General features: G+C 53.5%; 1 protein-coding gene across 1 annotated transcript; it reads left to right on the top strand.

The window, feature by feature from the left end:
* The first annotated feature begins 39 nt into the window (after positions 1-39).
* Positions 40-19,445, top strand: TAF5L (TATA-box binding protein associated factor 5 like). Its single transcript, XM_070401102.1, is given in 6 exon segments — positions 40-237; positions 10,405-10,549; positions 11,353-11,457; positions 12,345-12,766; positions 12,769-13,092; positions 15,991-19,445. Coding segments are annotated over 5 exon segments (1,782 nt in total). The 5' UTR covers positions 40-237; positions 10,405-10,407; the 3' UTR covers positions 16,780-19,445.
* Positions 19,446-19,913: the final 468 nt, after the last annotated feature.

Here is a 19,913-nt window from a genome sequence, read left to right as displayed (position 1 = left end):
TTGGCGGAGACGGTTGCGCGTCGGAGGCCCGAGCGGCCCAGCCCGCGGCGCGCTCCGCGTCCGTCAGTCATGGGGCGGCCGCCCAGAGCCGCGGCGGGGGCGGCGGGGCGCGGGGCGCGGGGGCCGGGCTGAGCCGCCCGGCGGAGCGAGACCCTGCAGCAGGGACGACGGAGGCGGCAGCGGCCCGATCCCGGAGGCGGCGGCGGCGGGGGGAGCCGGAGCCGCCTGGGATGCTCAGTGCGTGCGGGGCGCGCGGGCGGGGAGGCCGGGGAGGGGGGGTCGCGGGCCGGGCGCGCGCGCGGGCGGCGGGGCCGGGCGGGCGGGGGCGGGGGGGGGCGCGCGGGCGGCGGGGCCGGGGGCGCGCGGGAGGCCGAGGCGGCGGTGGGGGCGGGGCGGGCGGGGCCGGCGCTGCGCGGGCGCGGCGGCCGCGCCTCCGCCCAGGGCCTGCGAGTCCCGGGCGGCCGCGGGCGGCGTGGCCTGCAATCGGCGGCGACACCTGGCTGGGCGGTGCGTTTCCCGCGCGGGGTGGGTCCTGCCGGGGCCGGACGATCGGCTGGGACGACCCGCCAGGCGTTGGGAGGCGCGGGGAGGGCACCGGGTCCAGGTCTCCTTCTCGTGGAAGGAAAAAGGAAATGTCTTCGGGGCGAACTCAAGAGTCAACTTCGCACATGGTGATGGTGGGCGGAGGATGTGAAACCGACTTGCGCCGGTGACAGGGGAGATCGGGAGGGAGACCGGGGGTGGTGGCCGGCGGAGACCCACCTGCCAGGTGGCCTTTGCGGGGGCTTTTGCGCCTGACAGCCCGGGGAGAGGGGGGCGCTTCGGCGGGACTCGCGATCGCCAGGTAAGGCGTGGGGTCCGGAGCGAGTGGATGGTCAGGACAGGGGTGTCCTGTCCGGTTAGACTTGGCGGAAGTGGCGCCCGGGAGAGCTTGCTGCGTTCGCCCGGCACGTGCCAAAGTGTCTGCACCGTGCGCATCTCGCGGCGGGCGCGTGGGCTTCTAGCACCGAAAGGTGGGTGCCAGCCCCATGCGGCGCTCGCCTGCCCTGAGCTCACCTCTGACCTTGCAGGGTGGCACCTGGGGATGGTCGCTCCCGCTCAGGAGCAGCTGTGTTGGGAGGAACCGTAGGAGATGATACAAGTGTGTGCTATACCTGAGTTGGGGGGCGGGGGAGGGGGGGGATGGAGGGATGGGGAGGTGAGGACGCCGCCTCCACGTTCCCCAGCCTGGGTCTGGGCTCTGCGTAAAAATCTTGCAAATGAGAGTAGGAAGGGGAGTGTGAGCTACACCTTTACACTCGGAGAAACTTCTCGTGGTGGGTGGGGGCTCGGGGACTAACGACACAGGCCTGAGGTTGAAACCATGGAACCGTGTGTAAGCTCTGTGTGCCTTCGTTTCCTCTTCTGCAAAATGGAGCCACTGAGGTGAGGCTTGCACGGGGACCGAGGAAAGAATAGGGTAGGCCAGTGGTTCTCAACCTTCCTGATGCCGCGACCCTTTAATACAGTTCCTCATGTGGTGGTGACCCCCAACCATAAAATTATTTTCGTGGCTACTTCATAACTGTAACTTTGCTACTGTTATGAATCGTCATGTAAATATCTGCTAGGCAGTATGTATTTTCATTGTTACAAATTGAACATAATTAAACATAGTGATGAATCACAAAAACAATATGTAATTATCTATGTGTTTTCCGATGGTCTTAGGCGACCCCTGTGAAAGGGTCGTTCGACCCCCCCCCCCCTGCCCAAAGGGGTCGCGACCCACAGGTTGAAAACCGTGGAGGTAGGCGACAGGGCCCCACGGGTGGGCAGCGCGCTGTGAATATTAACTGTTAGCTGTCATCGCTCCCTTTCTGTCGAAAGGCCTTCCCGGTGCCTGTAGGCCCGAGTTCGCTGTGTGAAACGTGAAGCAAACTAACTCTGGTTTTCTCTTATGAGGTCCCCCATCCTTCCCGTCTTGAAAGTCACTGTTAAATTAGAAAAACCAAAGCGTATTTCTCTGTGATCAGTGACGAGTCCGATGGACTTCTTTTGGCACGGCTCAGAGGCTCCTGCCTCAGGTCTGCGTGTGCTCCTGTCTCTGAAACTGGGTGAAGGTCTCACTTCACTGCTCAGGGACTGTGTGTGTATTTGGGCGCAGGCGGTTGTATGTGGTTGGTTTTTTAAAAATATATTTTTATTGATTTCAGAGAGGAAGGGAGAGAGAGAGAGAGAGAGAGAAAAACAGCAATGATGACAGAGAATCCTCGATTGGCTGCCTCCTGCACGCCTCACACTGGGGATGGAGCCCGCAACCCGGGCATGTGCCCTGACCGGGAATCGAACCGTGACTTCCTGGTTCATAGGTCGACGCTCAACCACTGAGCCACGCCAGCTGGGCTCAAAGAAGCTTTTGGAAGGAAAAGATGGCGCAGCTGAGCTGAGCTGTGACGCTTGGGTAGGACGTAGCCTGACCAGGTTGGAGGGCCAGTGTGGGTGGCTCCAGCGAATGGAGGAGCCTGAGGAAAGCCCCTGAAGTGAGAAGGTGGGTGTTACCCCCACACACACACAGGCGGGTCGGAGTAACCTTGAAATGACGAGGTCTTTTCATCCTCCACTCGGGCAGAAGCAGTGGGACGTTTTTAGACGAGCACAGAGGCCGTCAGATTAGCTCTTTGGATTAACAGGGCCTGCGGGTGTGTGGGGTTGGATTGAAGGTAGAGACGGCCCATCCACTTCTCCTGGCAGCGAACTGTGTGCCTGTGGCTCCTGAAGGAAAATGACGGCTTAGCCCAGACGGACTTCTGTTTGTTTCTTTTTAAATATATTTTTATTGACTTTGGAGAGGGAGAGGGAGAGAGAGAAACATCCATGGTGAGAGAGAATCATGGACGGGCTGCCCCCTGCACACCTCCTACTGGGAATGGAGCCCACAACCCGGGCATGTGCCCTGACCAGGAACCCAACCGTGACCTCCTGGTTCGCAGGTCGATGCTCAGCCGCTGAGCCACACCGGCCAGGGCCAGAGACAGACGTTTTAATCCGCGTGTGGAAGCTGGAAGAGCCCTTAGAGGAGGCATGAAGGAACCCTGAGGTCTTCCCTCTGCAAAATTAACTTCACGGATATGCGGTACCCGCCTGAATATAAGGCAGATGGGCCTCCGAAGAGGGCGTCACCACGTGGTTCAAATCTCTCCCATTTCAGGGCACTCCCTCCGTTACCCTATTCCCAACAACCAGGCGCTGTTTGGGCTAAAACAACCTCAGTGGAAGCCAGTTTGGGGTATTTACACCATCAGTGGGTGCAGGGCGTGATGAATGAGAAGCGTTATGCCCACCTGGGTGGGTGTTGATGGCCTGGGTAGAGATTCCACGGAGGGCACCATCGGTGGGTCCCAGAAATGCTCTGTCACGGCTGGTTGGGTAGATGTAGAGGTGATGTGCTCTGGAAAATGGAATTTGATGGCTCAGAGTGGCTGAGGCGACCCCGGGGACAGTGACGCTGACGGTGTAAGTGATTAGTGGGAGTTAAATCGTTTCATGAATTAATATACGTGCTGCCTCGTGTACTAGACCTCGCAGTACATATATGTAAGGTAAAGATTATTAGCAGACATCTGGGCTGTAGCTACAGTCCTAAATTCTTTTGTCTTTAAGTGAAGCACATTTTCTTTTTAATTTTCTCGTGTGAAGGGGAAGGTTGTCTTAGGTGTGGGCTTACCTTTCTGACACTTTACTGACATGAACTGCTGCTCGGTGGCTCTGCTGAAGCAAAAACCCCTTTCCCATCTCATTTTTTTTTTAAATTATATTTTATTGATTTTTTATAGAAAGGAAGGGAGAGGGATAGAGCGTTAGAAACATCAGTGAGAGAGAAACATCCATCAGCTGCCTCCTGCACACTCCCCACCGGGGATGTGCCCGCAACCAAGGTACATGCCCTTGACTGGAATCGAACCCGGGACCCTTCAGTCCGCGGGCCGACGCTCTATGCACTGAGCCAAACCGGTCAGGGCATCATTTTTTTTTAACTTGAAGGAGGTTTTAAAGAAGGGGTACTGGCAAGATTTGGGAAACACCGCAGAGAACTTCAGAAGGCTGTAATTTAGCAGGCTATTCAGTTTCCTTCTGGGGAGATGTATTGAAATGTATCTCTAGCTTAGTAATCGGACAGTGTTTGTCAGTAACAAAAGGTAGCGCTTTCTTTTTTTTTCTTACAAAGTATGAGTGTTTAGTGATTTGGTAATTTAGTCGTCAGAAACGTTTTGCGCCACCGCCACCCACCGGGTGAGTTCACGTGTGGTAAGTTGAGGTGCTGATATGATACGTTGTTTCACACAGTAACGCTTCGGCTCCGGAACTGTGTGGGCCCGTCCGGTACCCATCACCCCCTGTGGTTACTTAGATTTACTGTAACTGAAATTCAGCATTCAGTTCCCTGGTTGCAATGGTGCTTCGTGGCTGGTGGCTACAGATTTAAACAGTGGGGACCAGTGGTTCTCAACCTCCTGGCCCTTTCAATACAGTTCCTCATGCGGTGACCCCCAACCATGAAATTATTTTCGTGGCTACTTCATCACTGTCATGTGGCTACTGTGATGAATCGTCATGTAAATATCTGATATGCAGGATGGTCTTAGGCGACCCCTGTGAAAGGGTCGTTCGACCGCCAAAGGGGTCGCGACCCACAGGTTGAGAACCGCTGGTAGACCTAGAGCAGTTTTGTCAGTGCAGGAAGTCGAATTGGACAGTCCTACTCTATGGAAAGTTGAAGGTTGTCTCTCTTCTCTCTCTCTAATGTCATTAAGAGACCTTCCTCACTTGCTGCCTTTGAATTCTGGGAGAATGCTGAACATCGGGAGGCATATTCTCCCTTACGCTCTGAGAGTGACGCCTCCTGCCCTGTCTGCCTACAGCGCTGTTTGCAAGAAGAGCAAACCCGAGTCTCCTCCGTGAAACGGAAGCGTGGTGGACGTGGAGGTCCATTTCATAGGTCGCCTTTGCTCTTACGTTAACGAGGTTCCGCATAGGAATCATCTTTCTGTGCCCGAAACAGTAGGGATCGAATATTTGACGCTGTTTGGCTCTTAAAAATCTAGAGACGTTGTGAGCTTAGAGCGAATTGTCGGTTCCCAACAAAGGCCGGATGATATTCACTTTATTTTTGACGTGAGTTTCGAACAGAAGGACGGCCCGGCCCAGGGAAACTGGGTGAGGGGGAGGGCAGGAGTGCCAAGTGCATTGTGGGTGGGACTAGCATCCCCGGGGCTGTCTGTTCCTCGGGCTGCATTCTAAAGGGCGGCCTGGCTCAGTGGTTGAGGGAGGTCAGGATTCGATTCCCGGCCAGGGCACATGCCCGGGTTGCGGGCTCCATCCCCAGTGTGGGGCGTGCAGGAGGCAGCCGATCCATGGTTCTCTCTCATCATGGATGTTTCTCTCCCTCCCTCTCTGAAATCAATAAAAAACATATTATAGTAAAAAAATAAGTAAAGGGTGGTTTGAGGTAGAGCCAGGGGTGGGCGGATGTGACTTGTGCTGTCACACAGCAGCAGTGGCTAGAGAGCAGCAGTGGCCCCAACAGAGAATCCTGTGAACGGTAGAAGGAGTTGGTGGCCTCTTAGAATTGAGACGGGGAGAGAGAGAAAAGGATCGTAAGGTGCTGGCCTTTTCCGCTTCATGTGCAACATCCAGATAGAAATGCCTTTTGGCTCAGGATAGAGTGTCAGTCTGCGGACTGAGGGGTCCCGGGTTCGATTCCTGTCAGGGGCACATGCCTGGGCTCGATCCCCAGTGGGGGAAGGGGGTGAGAGGTGGCCGGTTGGTGGTCCTCTCTCATCATTGAAGTTTCTGTCTCTCCCTCTCCCTTCCTCTCTGAAATCAATACAAATTTTTTTTTTTTTAAAAAAGGAAATATCTTTTAGACGTGAGTGCAGGAATGCGATCTGGCGGGAGGCTGTACGTCTTGGGTGGCAGTGCAGTGACGTAGGGGGGTCAGGAGACATGCTTGCAAGGGGAGTGACTGAAGGAGGGCACTTCAGGGACGGAGGCAGGTAGGAGTGTGGAAACGTGACTTAGGTTTGGCAGGAGTTGAGGAATCTCAAGTCCTCGTAAACAGCCCGCCCCCCCGCCCCAAGGTAGGAAGCAGGGTGGGCTGGCTGGGGAGGAGGCAGAGCAGGTTGGGAATGGCCGGGGTGCGGAGCTGGAGGGCAGGAAGGCGGTTGGCAAGGAGCCTTCCCTGGGGGGAGATGCCAGAGGTCCTGGCTGACATGGGAGACAATCCGTTTCTAGTGGCATCTGCCTGCCTGGTTGTATGACTTCTGCTTCTCCAATCCCCACTCCACCCCCCCCCCCCAAAAAAAAAAACACCTTTGAGGTTCTACATTGCATCCTGAGCCCCCCAACTTGGAGCCTTACTCATTTATGTGCCATTTGCACCTTGGGACACGTGGGTCCGTGTCCGTCTGTGTCTGCGTGGAGACTGGATATAAAAGGCCCTCGTCATTTTATTTTTTTTTAAATATATTTTATTTATTTTTTACAGAGAGGAAGGGAGTGGGATAGAGAGTTAGAAACATCGATGAGAGAGAAACATCAATCAGCTGCCTCCTGCACACCCCCCACTGGGGATGTGCCCGCAACCAAGGTACATGCCCTTGACCGGAATCGAACCCGGGACCCTTCAGTCTGCAGGCCGACGCTCTAACCACTGACCCAACCCAGTTAGGGCGGCCCTCGTCATTTTAAAGCTCCATGAGGTCTGACCGAGGCAGGGAGTGTATGGCTCATTTCTTTTTCTGCTGTGAGTTACATGTCCGCAAAGCTCGTTGAATACACTTTGCCCTGGCCGATGTGGCTCCGTTGGTTGGGCATCATCCCGTGCACCGAAAGGTTGCCGGTTCGATTCTGGTCAGGGCCTGTGCCTGGGTTGCGGGCTCGATCCCCGGTGGGGAGCATGCAGGGGGTAGCCGATGTTCCTCTCCCACATCAGTGTTTCTCTCTCTCTCCCCCTCTCCCTTCCTCTTTCTCAAAAAATCATTAAAAATAGCCCCTGGCCGGTTTGGCTCAGTGGATAGCGCATCGGCCCATGGACCTAAGGGTCCCGGGTTCGATTCCGGTCAAGGGCCTGTGCCTCGGTTGTAGGCTCCATCCCAGCCCTGGTCGGGAGACAACCAATCAATGTGTCTCTCTCACATCTCTCTCTCTCTCTCTCTCTCTCTCTCTCTCTCTCTCTCTCTCTCTCCCTCCCTCTCCCTCTCCCTCCAGCCTTGCCCCCTTCCTTCTACTCTCTCTAAAAATCAATGGAAAAATATCCTCGGGAGAAATCTCTCTCCCAGCACCCTCCACTGACCACATCGTATGCATTTGAACATGAGCGGGTGGAGTTAGGATGCGGTCCCGTGGTACCATCGTCTAAGTGTGCCTGGTTCCCATGAGTCTTTGCAGCCCCCCCACTGCTGTCTGTGGTTAAATGTTGTGAGTGTGGCTTTGGTTCCTCCTGAACACTTGTTACTATGAAGCAGGAAAATTATCATGTCCTGGTTTGATATAGCAACTTTGTTGGAGGATTTGTTAAACTGCGGGCACTATTGATACATGAGAAAGAGATACGCAGAATCCTCGTTTTAAATTCCAGAAATACTAATAAGGTGACATTCAGAGAAAAGGTCTGTGATCGCCTGTTTTTATCTGGAAAAGTTAAGGTATTTTATGTAAGTTGAAAATTATGGGAAATTCTCAAATTTTTTTTTAAATATATTTTATTGATTTTTTACAGAGAGGAAGGGAGAGAGATAGAGAGTTAGAAACATCGATGAGAGAGAAACATCCATCAGCTGCCTCCTGCACATCTCCCACTGGGGATGTGCCCGCAACCCAGGTACATGCCCTTGACCGGAATCGAACCTGGGACCTTTCAGTCCGCAGGCCGACGCTCTATCCACTGAGCCAAACCGGTTTCGGCGAAATTCTCAAATTTTAACAAAGATATAATTATGTCCAAACTCAATTTAAATTTTAAGGATTTTTATCATTTAAAAGGCTAAGCAGGTAAAACTTGAAATTACAATATGCGTTTCATGTCTGAGTCTCTCCAAAGACAGGTCTATTTTAAGGAGTTGTTTTTATGTGTGTTTTTTTTTTAAATGTGTCCATTTATGGATATTATTACTATGGAAATCAGTTGGGGGAGGGGAACTGACTCCTCTGCAGATTTTTATTTTTGAGAACTTTTTTAACATATGTTTTTACTGATTTTTAGAGAGAGAGAGGAGTGGAGAGGGAGAGAGAGATGGAAACATCCATGATGAGAGAGAATCATGGACTGGCTGCCTCCTGCACGCCCCCAACTGGGGATGGAGCCCGCAACCCGGGCATGTGCCCTGACCGGGAATCGCACCGTGACCTCCTGGTTCCTAGGTCGACGCTCACCCAGAGCCACGCCGGCCGGGCCTGTCTCTGTGCTTTAGTTGAGTGTGTGTATAAAAGAGAGTTAAAACCCGCATTTCCGCCCTTGACATCCCTGTTCCCACCCTCGGGGCAGGTGCCATGTTGTAAATGATGAATTGGATCGATAGAAGCTGCCGTTTGGGGCAACTAACGGGCAGATTTGTTAAAACGCGTGTTTACAAACCAGTTCCCAGCGACCCCAAGTGTGGCCAGTTTTTCCTGTTGTTCATTTTCACCCCTTGCTGGTGACTCCCCTGCGACTTTCCTATCTTTCTCCCTCCTCCTCCTCCTCCTCAGACCTGCACACACATCGTTGCTCCTCGAGGACACGGTGTCACTGTAGGGCCTGTTCTCTTGTCTCGGTTTTCCTATCTTTCACGCGCTCGCTCGTGGGCTTTTCTGTAGAGATAGGATCCCTTCCTCCCCTCCTGCTGGGAACAAAAAGGGAGACACATGAGACAAGATACGCTCCCATGGCAACAAGAGATTGGCCGTCAAAAATCTGGAAAAGTTTTAGCCAAGGCTAAAATACGAGGAATCGGGCTGCTTTGGGGGAGTTTGGAGACGAAGAGTTCTTGAAGTTAGATTAAAAGCAGCTTTAGCCGGGGGGCGGCGGGGGGGAGCAAAGGTGGTGGGTTGACAGAACAGCCCTGACTTTGGGCCATACTGGGGAGGGACCGTACTGTCGCCATCTCTCTATGCCTTTATTTATTTAATTTTTTTTTTCTAAATATAACATTGAATCAGGGTCTCGGGGCTGAAAATATTTATGCACACACACACACACACACACACGCACACGAGATGCCTAAGTGTAGCCACCCAGGTTACTGGAACCGTCAAACTGATACGGTAATGCTTACTAGTGACCACAGCTCAACAGTGATCTGTCTTCATTGACGGACAGGTGAATGCGGGGCAGGGATCCCCACTCTCAAAGTAGCAGAATCCTTCTGTTCACCATTAAAGAATCTTTATTAAAAAATAACCTTAGCCCTGGCCGGTGCGGCCCTCCTGCTGAAGGGTTACTCGTTCCGTTCCCCGGTCAAGGGCACATACCTGGGTCGCAGGTTCCATCCCTGGCCCCACCAATCGATGCTTCCCTTGAGCATTGGTGTTTCTCTCTCTCTCTCTCTCTCCCTTCCTCTCTCTCTAAAAATCAATGAAAACATATCCTCGGGCGAGCATTAAAAGAAGAATCACCTAAGTTGTCAATACAGTGGAAGACTTCTAATAACCCAGGGGTGGGGGCAGGGCGGGGGGGGGGGGGCAAATACATCGTGAAAAGATGGGTCACTAGTGGGGAGAGGAGGAATATGTTCTGTTGCATCACTGACTCGCAGCCAGATCAGACCCTCCATGTAAACAAAGCTTTTTGAGACTTGATCCCCAGTAGAGGAAGTACAGGAGGCAGCCGATCAATGACTCTCTCTCATCATTGATGTTTCCATCTCTCTCTCCCTTCCTCTCTGAAATCAATAAAAAATGTATTTATTTTAAAAGAGAGAGCATAGCATCCCCTGCCCATGAGTAGCCCCTCCCTTTCCCAGCACCTCTTCAGCCCGATCCTGAATTTCCCAGGCCTTGGCCTGGGTGCCGCCTCCCGCCTGCTTCTCGGCCTGGGGAGCCGGCAGGAGACCTGAAGGGCCCAGGATCCCGCTGCTCTTGTGTGCGAGTTGAATGCGTCTCTAAGGAAAAGCTCAGGGCGGGCAGTGGAAATCTGGGCGTTCAGTGGAGTCGGGGTGATCTGAGGGGTTCCACCACTGACGGTGGCCGTGATACCATCACCACCGGGGACTACAGAGACGGACGCGAGCACCGGCCGGTCCTCGAGGGATTCGTGTTGCTTCTTAGCTGCTCGCGGGGCTGGTCCTTCCTACCGTTGATTTTCCGTGAGGGAGGCACCCCGGCTGGGTGGGATGCGCCCCCAGATCCCTGACAGTCCCGTGTTCTGGTTCCCCACCCCTCCCCCAGGTCATGAAACGGGTGCGCACGGAGCAGATTCAGATGGCCGTGTCCTGCTACCTCAAACGCCGGCAGTACGTGGACACCGACGGTCCCCTGAAGCAAGGCCTGCGCCTGTCCCAGACCCCCGAGGAGATGGCAGCCAACCTCACAGGTGGGCGCGGGCCGCTCCGGGCGGGCGAGCTGGAGAGGGGGACGCGTGACAAGGTCCCTTCCCCTCTGAAGCCAATGAACATAGATATTTTTTTTAAATGCCACCATTGCCCGGCCGGTGTGGCTCAGGGGTTGAGCGTCGACCTACGAACCAGGAGGTCACAGTTCAATTCCCAGTAGAAGGCAGCCGATCCATAATTCTCTCTCATCATTGATGTTTCTATCTCTCCTCTCCCCCTCCTCTCTGAAGTCAATAAAAATATGTTTTTTTAAAATATCACCATTGATAGCCTTGAAACAAGGAGAGAATGCTGCTTTTAAAAGGAAAGGACGTTCTCAGGACACACACGAAAATTATACATTTAAATACGTAGTAAAAATGTAAAGTTGAGGACGCCCCCAGGAAGCAGAGCAGAAAGACCAGTGGGATATGGGGGGCCGGGGTGGAGAGATGAACGATCAGTTCAGGAATCTGTCCTGGAAGTAGTAGGAGAGCCAGAGAAAAAGCAGGGGAATCAACAAAATAATTCAAGTCCGGCCGACATGGCTCAGCGGTTGAGTATTGGCCCATGAACCAGGAGGTCCCGGGTTCGATTCCCGGTCAGGGCACGTGCCCGGGCTGCGGGCTCGATGATCCCCAGTCGGAGTTGTGCAGGAGGCAGCCCATCAGTGATTCTCTCTCATCGTTGATGTTTCTATTTCTCTCCCTCTCCCCTCCCCTCTCTGAAATCAATAGAGAGATGTTTTTAAAAGAAGAAGAATAATTCTTTTTCCGTCCCCATCTGTGTGTCTTCTCCGCCTTAGTCCAAACAGAGTCCGGCTGTGCCAACATCGTGTCCGCCGCCCCGTGCCAGGCCGAGCCCCAGCAGTATGAAGTGCAGTTCGGGCGGCTGCGGAATTTCCTCACGGGTGAGTACCCGGCAGCCGGAGCCTTGTCCGAGGAAGAACGAGTCATGGGGATTTTCCTCGGAGCCTGTTACGTTCCAGGCACGGTGTTGGGCTAGAGAATCAAAGGTAGTTTACCGCCCTGACCCGTTTGGCTCAGTGGATAGAGCGTCGGCCTGCGGACTCAAGGGTCCCAGGTTCGATTCCGGTCAAGGGCATGTACCTTGGTTGTGGGCACATCCCCAGTAGGGGTTGTGCAGGAGGCAGCTGATCGGTGTTTCTCTCTCATCGATGTTTCTAACTCTCTATCCCTCTCCCTTCCTCTCTGTAAAAAATCAATAAAATATATTTAAATTAAAATATTTTTTTTTTTTTTTTAAATGGTAGTTTACCACTTGCCTCAAACTTACGGTCTTTGGAATTTCTGAGAGAGTTGAAGGACAAGGTTGAAATTTGCAAGGGTGAGGGCTCTGGGTGTATTTTTGTGGTATTGTTTACATATATGTGTATGTGTATATATATACACACACACACACACACACACACACACATATTTTTTATTGATTTCAGAGAGGAAGGGAGAGGGAGAGATAGAAACATCCATGAGGAGAGAGAGCCATGGATCGGCTGCCTCCTGCACACCCCACACTGGAGATGGAGCCCGCAACCCCGGGCATGTGCCCTTGACCGGGAATCAAACCGTGACCTCCTGGTTCACAGGTCGACGCTCAACCGCTGAGCCACGCCGGCTGGGCTTTGTCGGGCTCATATTTCAGTCACCAGCCTCAGAAAACAGGGTCCTGACACCGTGTGGTGTGGCGGGGAGGTGGGGGGGAGGGGGACTCCCCGGGAGGGCCCCCCTCGCTCTGCGATGATGCTGACTGTCCAGCGCTCCCCTCTTCTCGTCGTAGATTCCGATTCCCAGCACAGCCAGGAAGTGATGCCTCTCCTGTACCCCCTCTTCGTCTACCTCCACCTCCACCTGGTCCAGAACAGCCCCAAGAGCACCGCCGAGAGCTTCTACAGCCGCTTCCACGGCATGTTCTTGCACAACGCCGGCCAGAGGGACGTGGTCGAGCAGCTGCAGGCCACGCAGACCCTGCAGGACATCCTGTCCAACCTCAAGCTCCGCGCCTTCCTGGACAACAAGTACGTGGTCCGCCTGCAGGAGGACAGCTACCACTACCTGATCCGCTACCTCCAGAGCGACAACAACGCCGCCCTGTGCCGGGTCCTCACCCTGCACATCCACCTGGACGTGCAGCCCGCCAAGAGGACCGACTACCAGCTCTACGCCGGCGGCGGCGGGGGGCGGCGGCTCCTCCTCGCGGGGGGGAGGGCGGCGGCGGCCTGGAGCCCGCCGACGTGCCCGGGGGCCCCATCCTGCAGAACGAGGCCGCCCTGGACGTCCTGCAGGAGAGCATCCGGCGGGTCAAGGAGGGCCCGCCCTCCCTCACCACCATCTGCTTCTACGCCTTCTACCACACGGAGCAGCTGCTGAACGCCGCCGAGATCTCCCCCGACGGCAAGCTGCTGGCCGCCGGCTTCGACAACTCCTGCATCAAACTCTGGAGCCTCCGGTCCAAGAAGCTGAAAGCCGAGCCCCACCAGGTGGACGTGTCCCGCATCCGCCTGGCCTGCGACGCCCTGGAAGAGGAGGTAGGGGTGTCCTGCTTCCTTCCCCGCATCCGCCTCGCTCATCTGCTTAGAACAGTGGTCGGCAAACTGCGGCTCTCGAGCCACATGCGGCTCTTTGGCCCCTTGAGTGTGGCTCTTCCTAAGCCTTAGGAGGACCCTAATGAAGTTAATAACAATGTATCTACCTATATGGTTTAAATTTAAAAAATTAGGCTCTCTGAAGAAATTTCAATCGTCGTACTGTTGATATTTGGCTCTGTGGACGAATGAGTTTGCCGACCACTGGCCTAGAATATTCTTTCCAGACGTGACTGATCTTACAGAGCAGGGGCTTTTTGACTTATAACCCTCATCCGATAGCAAACTCATGCCGTGTAACCTGCAGCCTTGGAGTCCTGCCCATGCCTAACCTCGGAAGAGATAAAAATTACTATTGTTTGTTTTTTTTAATATAGATTTTTATTGATTGCAGAGAGGAAGGGAGAGGGAGAGAGAGAGAAACATCCATGATGAGAGGGAATCATGGATTGGCTGCCTCCTGTACGCCCCCACACTGGGGATCGAGCCCGCAACCGGGGCATGTGCCCTGGTTGGGAATTGAACCGTGACCTCCTGGTTCATAGGTCGACGCTCAACCACCGAGCCACACCGGCCGGGCGCTCCCGTAGTTAAGTTCTTATATAAACTTCCTGGAGTAGAGCAGTGAGTCATCTTGAAATTTTGAAGTGTTGTTGTAACCTCTTTGGAAGAGAAAGCACTGATATTCGTGGCCACAGTGGAACCGTAAGCTCCCAAAGGCTAATGTGTTTTGAGTCCTCGGTGCCTGCCACAGCCGTTTTGAACGTGGGTGGACATGCGTGTGTATTTCCCCTTCACTTTCCCTCGACGCTGTACACATTGGAGCCTTTGCTTCATTTCAGTTTAATGGTTTTTTTTCAAGGAGCAGTGAAAAGGATGCCCTTTTCCTAGGCGAGAACCTAAAGCTCACACATATATTTATTTATACACCCACAAGGCAATGGGTGAGAGAATCTTCATCTCGCTGCCCTTCATTCTGGTAGTGTTTCCTGAAAACCCACCGTGATCGATGAATCCCGGGGTCGAGGCGGCTGTAGCTTTAAGGAGCCTGCCTGTGAGCGAGTGAAGGTTTTGGACACAGACAGCGTCCTGGTGGGGGAGATGCTGGGGGTAGGGGGAGGCTTACCCCCGGGGACCAGGGGCGGCTCTCTTCCAGGCTGTCCCCCACACAGGAAGTCTGTCCGAGAATCACAGGGGCCACTTGGCCGTAGAGTCTCCAGGCCTTGCGTTGCTTCTCCGGGGAAATATCTGCGACCCCCGGAAAGTCACGGTTCTAAAGCCGCATCTCTCTTCCCTCGTGGACACCAGCAGTGCGTGCCTGGTCACAGGGTGTGCGTGCCGTTTACTGGTGATCTCGCCCTTCTGGCTTACTGTTTTGATGGGCCCGGGGTTAGTTTTGGCGACACGGCTACAGTGGTTCCGTATTCATCATGCACTGAGCCCGGCCGGCGTGGCTCAGTGGTTGAGCGTCAAGCTGTGAACCAGGAGGTTACGGTTCGATTCCCGGTCAGGGCACATGCCCGGGGTGCGGGCTCCATCCCCAGTGTGGGGCGTGCAGGAGGTGGCCGGTCCATGATTCTCATCATGGATGTTTCTGTCTCTCTCTCCCTCTCCCTTCTTCTCTGAAATCAATAAAATAAATATATATATATATATACTAGAGGCCTGATGCACGAAATTCGTGCAAGGGGTTAGGCCAGTGATGGCGAACCTATGACAAGCGTGTCAGAGGTGACACGCGAACTCATTTTTCAGTTGATTTTTCTTTGTTAAATGGCATTTAAATATATAAAATAAATATCAAAAACAGAAGTCTTTATTTTACTATGATTGCAAAGATCAAAAAATTTCTATATGTGACACGGCACCAGAGTTAAGTTAGGGTTTTTCAAAATGCTGACACGCCGAGCTCCAAAGGTTCGCCGTCCCTGGGCTAGGCCCTCGCAGCCCTGGCTTTGTCTGGAAGGTCGTTCTGCTGTTTGGCCATCCGGTCCAATTAGCATATTACGCTTTTATTATTATAGATGTTTTAAATCATTAAACTGAGACCAGGTCTGCGCAGGTGTGGGCGCAAGGACGTGTCGGGATTGGTCTCAGTGGGCTGGACACGGAGCCGCATGGCTTCTAAAGCAGCCAGACCTGACATGCCCCTGGAGTGAAAGCACTGAGGACTGAACATACACTCAGAAGTAAATCTTTTGGGACAGCGGCTTTCAGAATCCACAAGGAAAGTCACCATGGGCTACCCTTTCAGTCGGCTTTTGAAATCCCTTAGCCTCGACCCAAGAGTGAGACCCACAGACATCACGCCATAAACAGCCTCATGTTGCTGTAGCTTTTTTTTTTTTTTAATACATTTTATTGATTTTTTTACAGAGAGGAAGGAAGAGGGATAGAGAGTTAGAAACATCGATGAGAGAGAAACATCAATTCAGCTGCCTCCTGCACACTCCCAACCGGGGATGTGCCCGCAACCAAAGGACATGCCCTTGACCGTAATCGAACCTGGGACCCTTCAGTCCGCAGGCCGACGCTCTATCCACTGAGCCACACCAGTTAGGGCTGCTGTAGCTTTTGAGGGGCTAAATCCTTGGCTGCAAAACACATGGAAGGAAAGAGTTGTGTGAGCTGTCGGGGACTTTTTACTCGGCCACGCGGTTACGGGCGGATCTCCTGGGGTCGCCCATGAGAGCGAGACCCCTGTCATGTCCCGGGTAGGGGCTATTTCCTAAGCAGCGCCCCCCGCCCCCCCGCTTCCGCTGCCCCCAGATTTTGTTTCCCACACGGACCACTAAACATCTCTTCTTGTGTCCCCTTTGCGGCCCCGCCCGGCGTGCCCAGGAGGAGGAGGAGGAGGCCGAGATGAAGACGCTGCGGGGCCACTGCGGACCCGTGTACAGCACGCGCTTCCTCGCCGACAGCTCGGGGCTGCTGTCCTGCTCCGAGGACATGTCCATCCGCTACTGGGACCTGGGGACCTTCACCAACACGGTGCTGTACCAGGGCCACGCCTACCCCGTGTGGGACCTGGACATCAGCCCCTACAGCCTGTACTTCGCCAGCGGGTCCCACGACCGCACCGCGCGGCTGTGGTCCTTCGATCGGACGTACCCGGTGAGGATCTACGCCGGCCACCTGGCGGACGTGGACTGCGTCCGGTTCCACCCCAACTCCAACTACCTGGCCACGGGCTCCACCGACAAGACCGTGCGGCTGTGGAGCGCCCAGCAGGGGAACTCGGTGAGGCTGTTCACGGGCCACCGCGGGCCCGTGCTGTCCCTCGCCTTCTCCCCCAACGGGAAGTACCTGGCGTCGGCGGGCGAGGACCAGCGGCTGAAGCTGTGGGACCTGGCCTCCGGGAGCCTCTACAAGGAGCTGCGCGGCCACACGGACAACATCACCAGCCTCGCCTTCAGCCCGGACAGCAGCCTGGTGGCCTCGGCGTCCATGGACAACTCGGTGCGCATCTGGGACATCCGCAACAGCTTCTGCAGCGCGGCCGCCGATGGCTCCTCGGGCGAGCTGGTGGGCGTGTACACGGGGCAGATGAGCAACGTCCTGAGCGTGCAGTTCATGGCCTGCAACCTCCTCCTGGTGACGGGAATCACGCAGGAAAATCAGGAACATTGATCTTTTTTTTTACACCCTCGTGGTGACGGACCGGGCAGCCGTGGAGCGAGGGCTCCGGGCTGCATCTGACGATGGAATCACTGACTGACTGTGAAAGACTCCCCGCCTCTCCCTGTGTCCCGCGTGGGCATCCTGGGTGCGGTCACCCCTTCCTCGGCCCCCCCCCCCCGCCCCCCAGTGTCCAGGACGCGGGGGCAGGGAGGGGGGACGGACAGGCGGTGGTGGTGATGAGCGGATGCGAGATCAAGAATTGGGGTGCTCTGGAGGTGGGGGGCACGTTCTTCCAAAGAGGCCCCTGTGTCCTCGCAAGAGCACCTCCTGTCTGTCTCATTTCCCCCTCTCTCCCCCGCTTTGTGGAACCAAGATCCTGCTGCTGACCAGCCGGGGGGCCCACTTTGGTCCCAGGAGGGTCGCAGGTCACAGCCGCTGGCTGGCAGGAATGCAGGGATGGGGGCGAGGAGCATCCAGGATTTTTATTGTTATTATAATTACAGTAATTATGATGATGATGATGATGATGATGATGATGGAGAAGGGGCACCTAGCACTGGCAGAGGCCTCTCTCTGCTCTCCACCTTCAGGTCCGGCTCCTGGCACTGGCTCTGATGCTTGGCATTTTGAGGTTCAGGGAATCCGGGGGCTCCAGGAGCGCAGTGTCTTGTGGGAAAGGGAGGGTTTCTGGGCGACGGGTGAATCACCCCCTTCCCCCTGCCCCCGAAGTGTTCCTAGAAGTGGGTGCATCCAGTGGAGGAAGCCTGGGGCTCGGGCAGTGATGGTGGGAAAGCGAGACCTCCTGGCTCACTTCTGTGAACAAGCCTCCACCCCCCTGGCCCCCGAAATGTTGGAAAGAAATGAAAATAATGTGAGGTGATCAGTCCGGAGGCAGAATTAGAAAGCGTTGGCTTCCCCCCGCCAGCGTACGGTCAGAGGGGTGGCTTTTCCGGCCTTTGGCTCCTTGAGGTCACTGCTCCCGCGTCCTGCATCGCAACAGCAGCTCGATGCACGCCTTGTGAAACACACTGTAAGTACCATGCACGCATCCGAAAACCCCGAGGACAACGCCGGGTCTGATTTGTGGGAAAAGGATTCAATCTTTCTGGGTTTTTTTTTTTTTTTCTGAAAAGAGTTATTTTGTATTTTGTTTTCTATTAAAATGTATTTAGTTTCCCAAAAACAAAAGTGTTGGCATCTCATTTAAGCTGTGAGGAGAGGCGGGTGTGGCCTGCCTCAGAGCTGCACCTTGGTCCGCTCTGTGCACTGCTCAGCTCGCTTGGAATCACGCTTCCTCGGCATTCCCGTGGCTCACCGATCGCATTTCATACCGTTCGTACATCCCAGGCTGCCATGCTGACCGGAGACAACATCTAATCACCAGGGGGTGTTATTTAATGAACTCAAACTATTTATTGAACCATTTCCAGGTAAAGGACTCGTTCAGAGATGTAAATGACGCCAGAATTTCCACAGTGTGCTTCCGAGGCGTAATTTTCTGGCAAGGACACGAGAATTCCCAGGAGGGTGTCTAGGGAGACTCTAGAATTCTGTGCCAAAAAACTTTTTTTTTTTACTTGAGCCTAAGGTGCTAATCGGACATGTTTCTTATAGATAAAAATATATATTTGAGACATTGCAAGAAGGATCCTTTGGCAACTTAGACAGTTCTCACCTTCCACGGGGCCTGCAGGGAAAAGCCTAGAATATGCAGGCGTGTGCTCGTCTGTACGGAGTGGACCCCTCCGCTGGATTGTACGGTGTATTGCTAGAAATAATGAAATTCTCCGATTGGACCGAATCATTCTCAGAAGTGGAACTATCACTGATCTGGAAGCTTTTGTGTTTGTTTGCTTGTTTTTTTAATGCAGAACTTCTTTGATTAAACGCAGAAACGTATAGGTTGGTCAGTCTTCACCTTGCCGATCATGTATATATACTTGTGTGATTTCAATGGAAGCTCTTAATGATTTGCATGTTTGGCCTGATTTTTTTTTTTTTCCTTTTGTGCGCTCATTTTCATGTGGGGTCATCAAACTTTCTAGAACGCCCCTCACAACTTACCCCCAAATCTTGGAACTATTATGAGGTGGGTGGGTGTGTGTCTGCGTGTCCACAAGGGTGTACAGAGGACGCGGGCGCCCCCTTCGGGTGGCTCCCTGCTGTCTTATTTCCTCTTCAGAGTAGTCCTAATGGTGTGGACAGGACGGGTGATGCTACCATTTTGTATTGAAAATAACCTAAAGCCTAAAAAAAAAAAGCTATATAATTTATTTTTTTGGAATAAAGAAACTTTAGAATATTCAGTTATTTTGAACCACAATGATGAATCTGTGATGTGTATATGGTGTGGGCGGGGTACAGCTGAAATAATCTTACACTGACAGGCTCAGCAAATCTGATTGTAAATTTTAATTTTAGCCGTAGACTGGCCGGAAGAAAGAATTATGATAAAGGAAAGTCCTGAGCAGAGAAAACGGGAAACCGTGAAAAGTTTTTCAAGGTCTAGCTTCCAAGGAGACGATGACTAGCTTTTCATTGGTTTCATGCGTGTATTAAAAAATGTCTTGGTTGTATTAAAAAAAAAAAAAGGGTATTTTTTTTGAGTACGTAGGCTTCTCATTTTGCTGTCGCCCAGACTGGTATTTAAGTATATGGATTAAAAACTTAGTCTGTACTTCAACCTGGCTTCCAGTCGCATGTTTGGGAAATGTGTCCGTTCACTCTATGGCCGGGCCGCAGGCTGGCGAGGCTTTTGTTTGCTCCCGGGGCAACTGTCCTGGAGGTAATCCCAGCTGCTCTCCAGTTCCCATCAAAAGAAGTCCCTTTTGAACTTGACACCTGCTGGCCACTAAACCCCTGAAGCGTCTATTCACTGGGGGCCAGATTTTGCTGCTCGGGGCAACCACACCTCCACCAAGGGCCCTCTCTGTCCTTGGGGGGGTGGGGGGGGCAGGATCTGAGGATCTGCTTGTTGTCTCAGAATTAACACCCAACCTTCCCTTGCTTTGCTGTCCTATTTTTTTTTTTTTACTATTAATCCATTCATATCTCAGTGCTTTGCTTCTTCCTTCCCCAAACACACCTTAGAGCATTTCTTGCCCTTTTCAGTGGCCAAGCAATATTTTTTAATGTTTTTATTG

This window comes from Myotis yumanensis, unplaced genomic scaffold, assembly GCF_028538775.1.
Source record: "Myotis yumanensis isolate MYYU_CA2020_CCGP unplaced genomic scaffold, mMyoYum1.0.hap1 SCAF_22, whole genome shotgun sequence".
In the NCBI taxonomy this organism is placed as follows: domain Eukaryota; kingdom Metazoa; phylum Chordata; class Mammalia; order Chiroptera; family Vespertilionidae; genus Myotis; species Myotis yumanensis.
The sequence above is the reverse complement of the archived record's forward strand: the minus strand, read 5'-3'. Positions and strand labels throughout refer to the sequence as shown.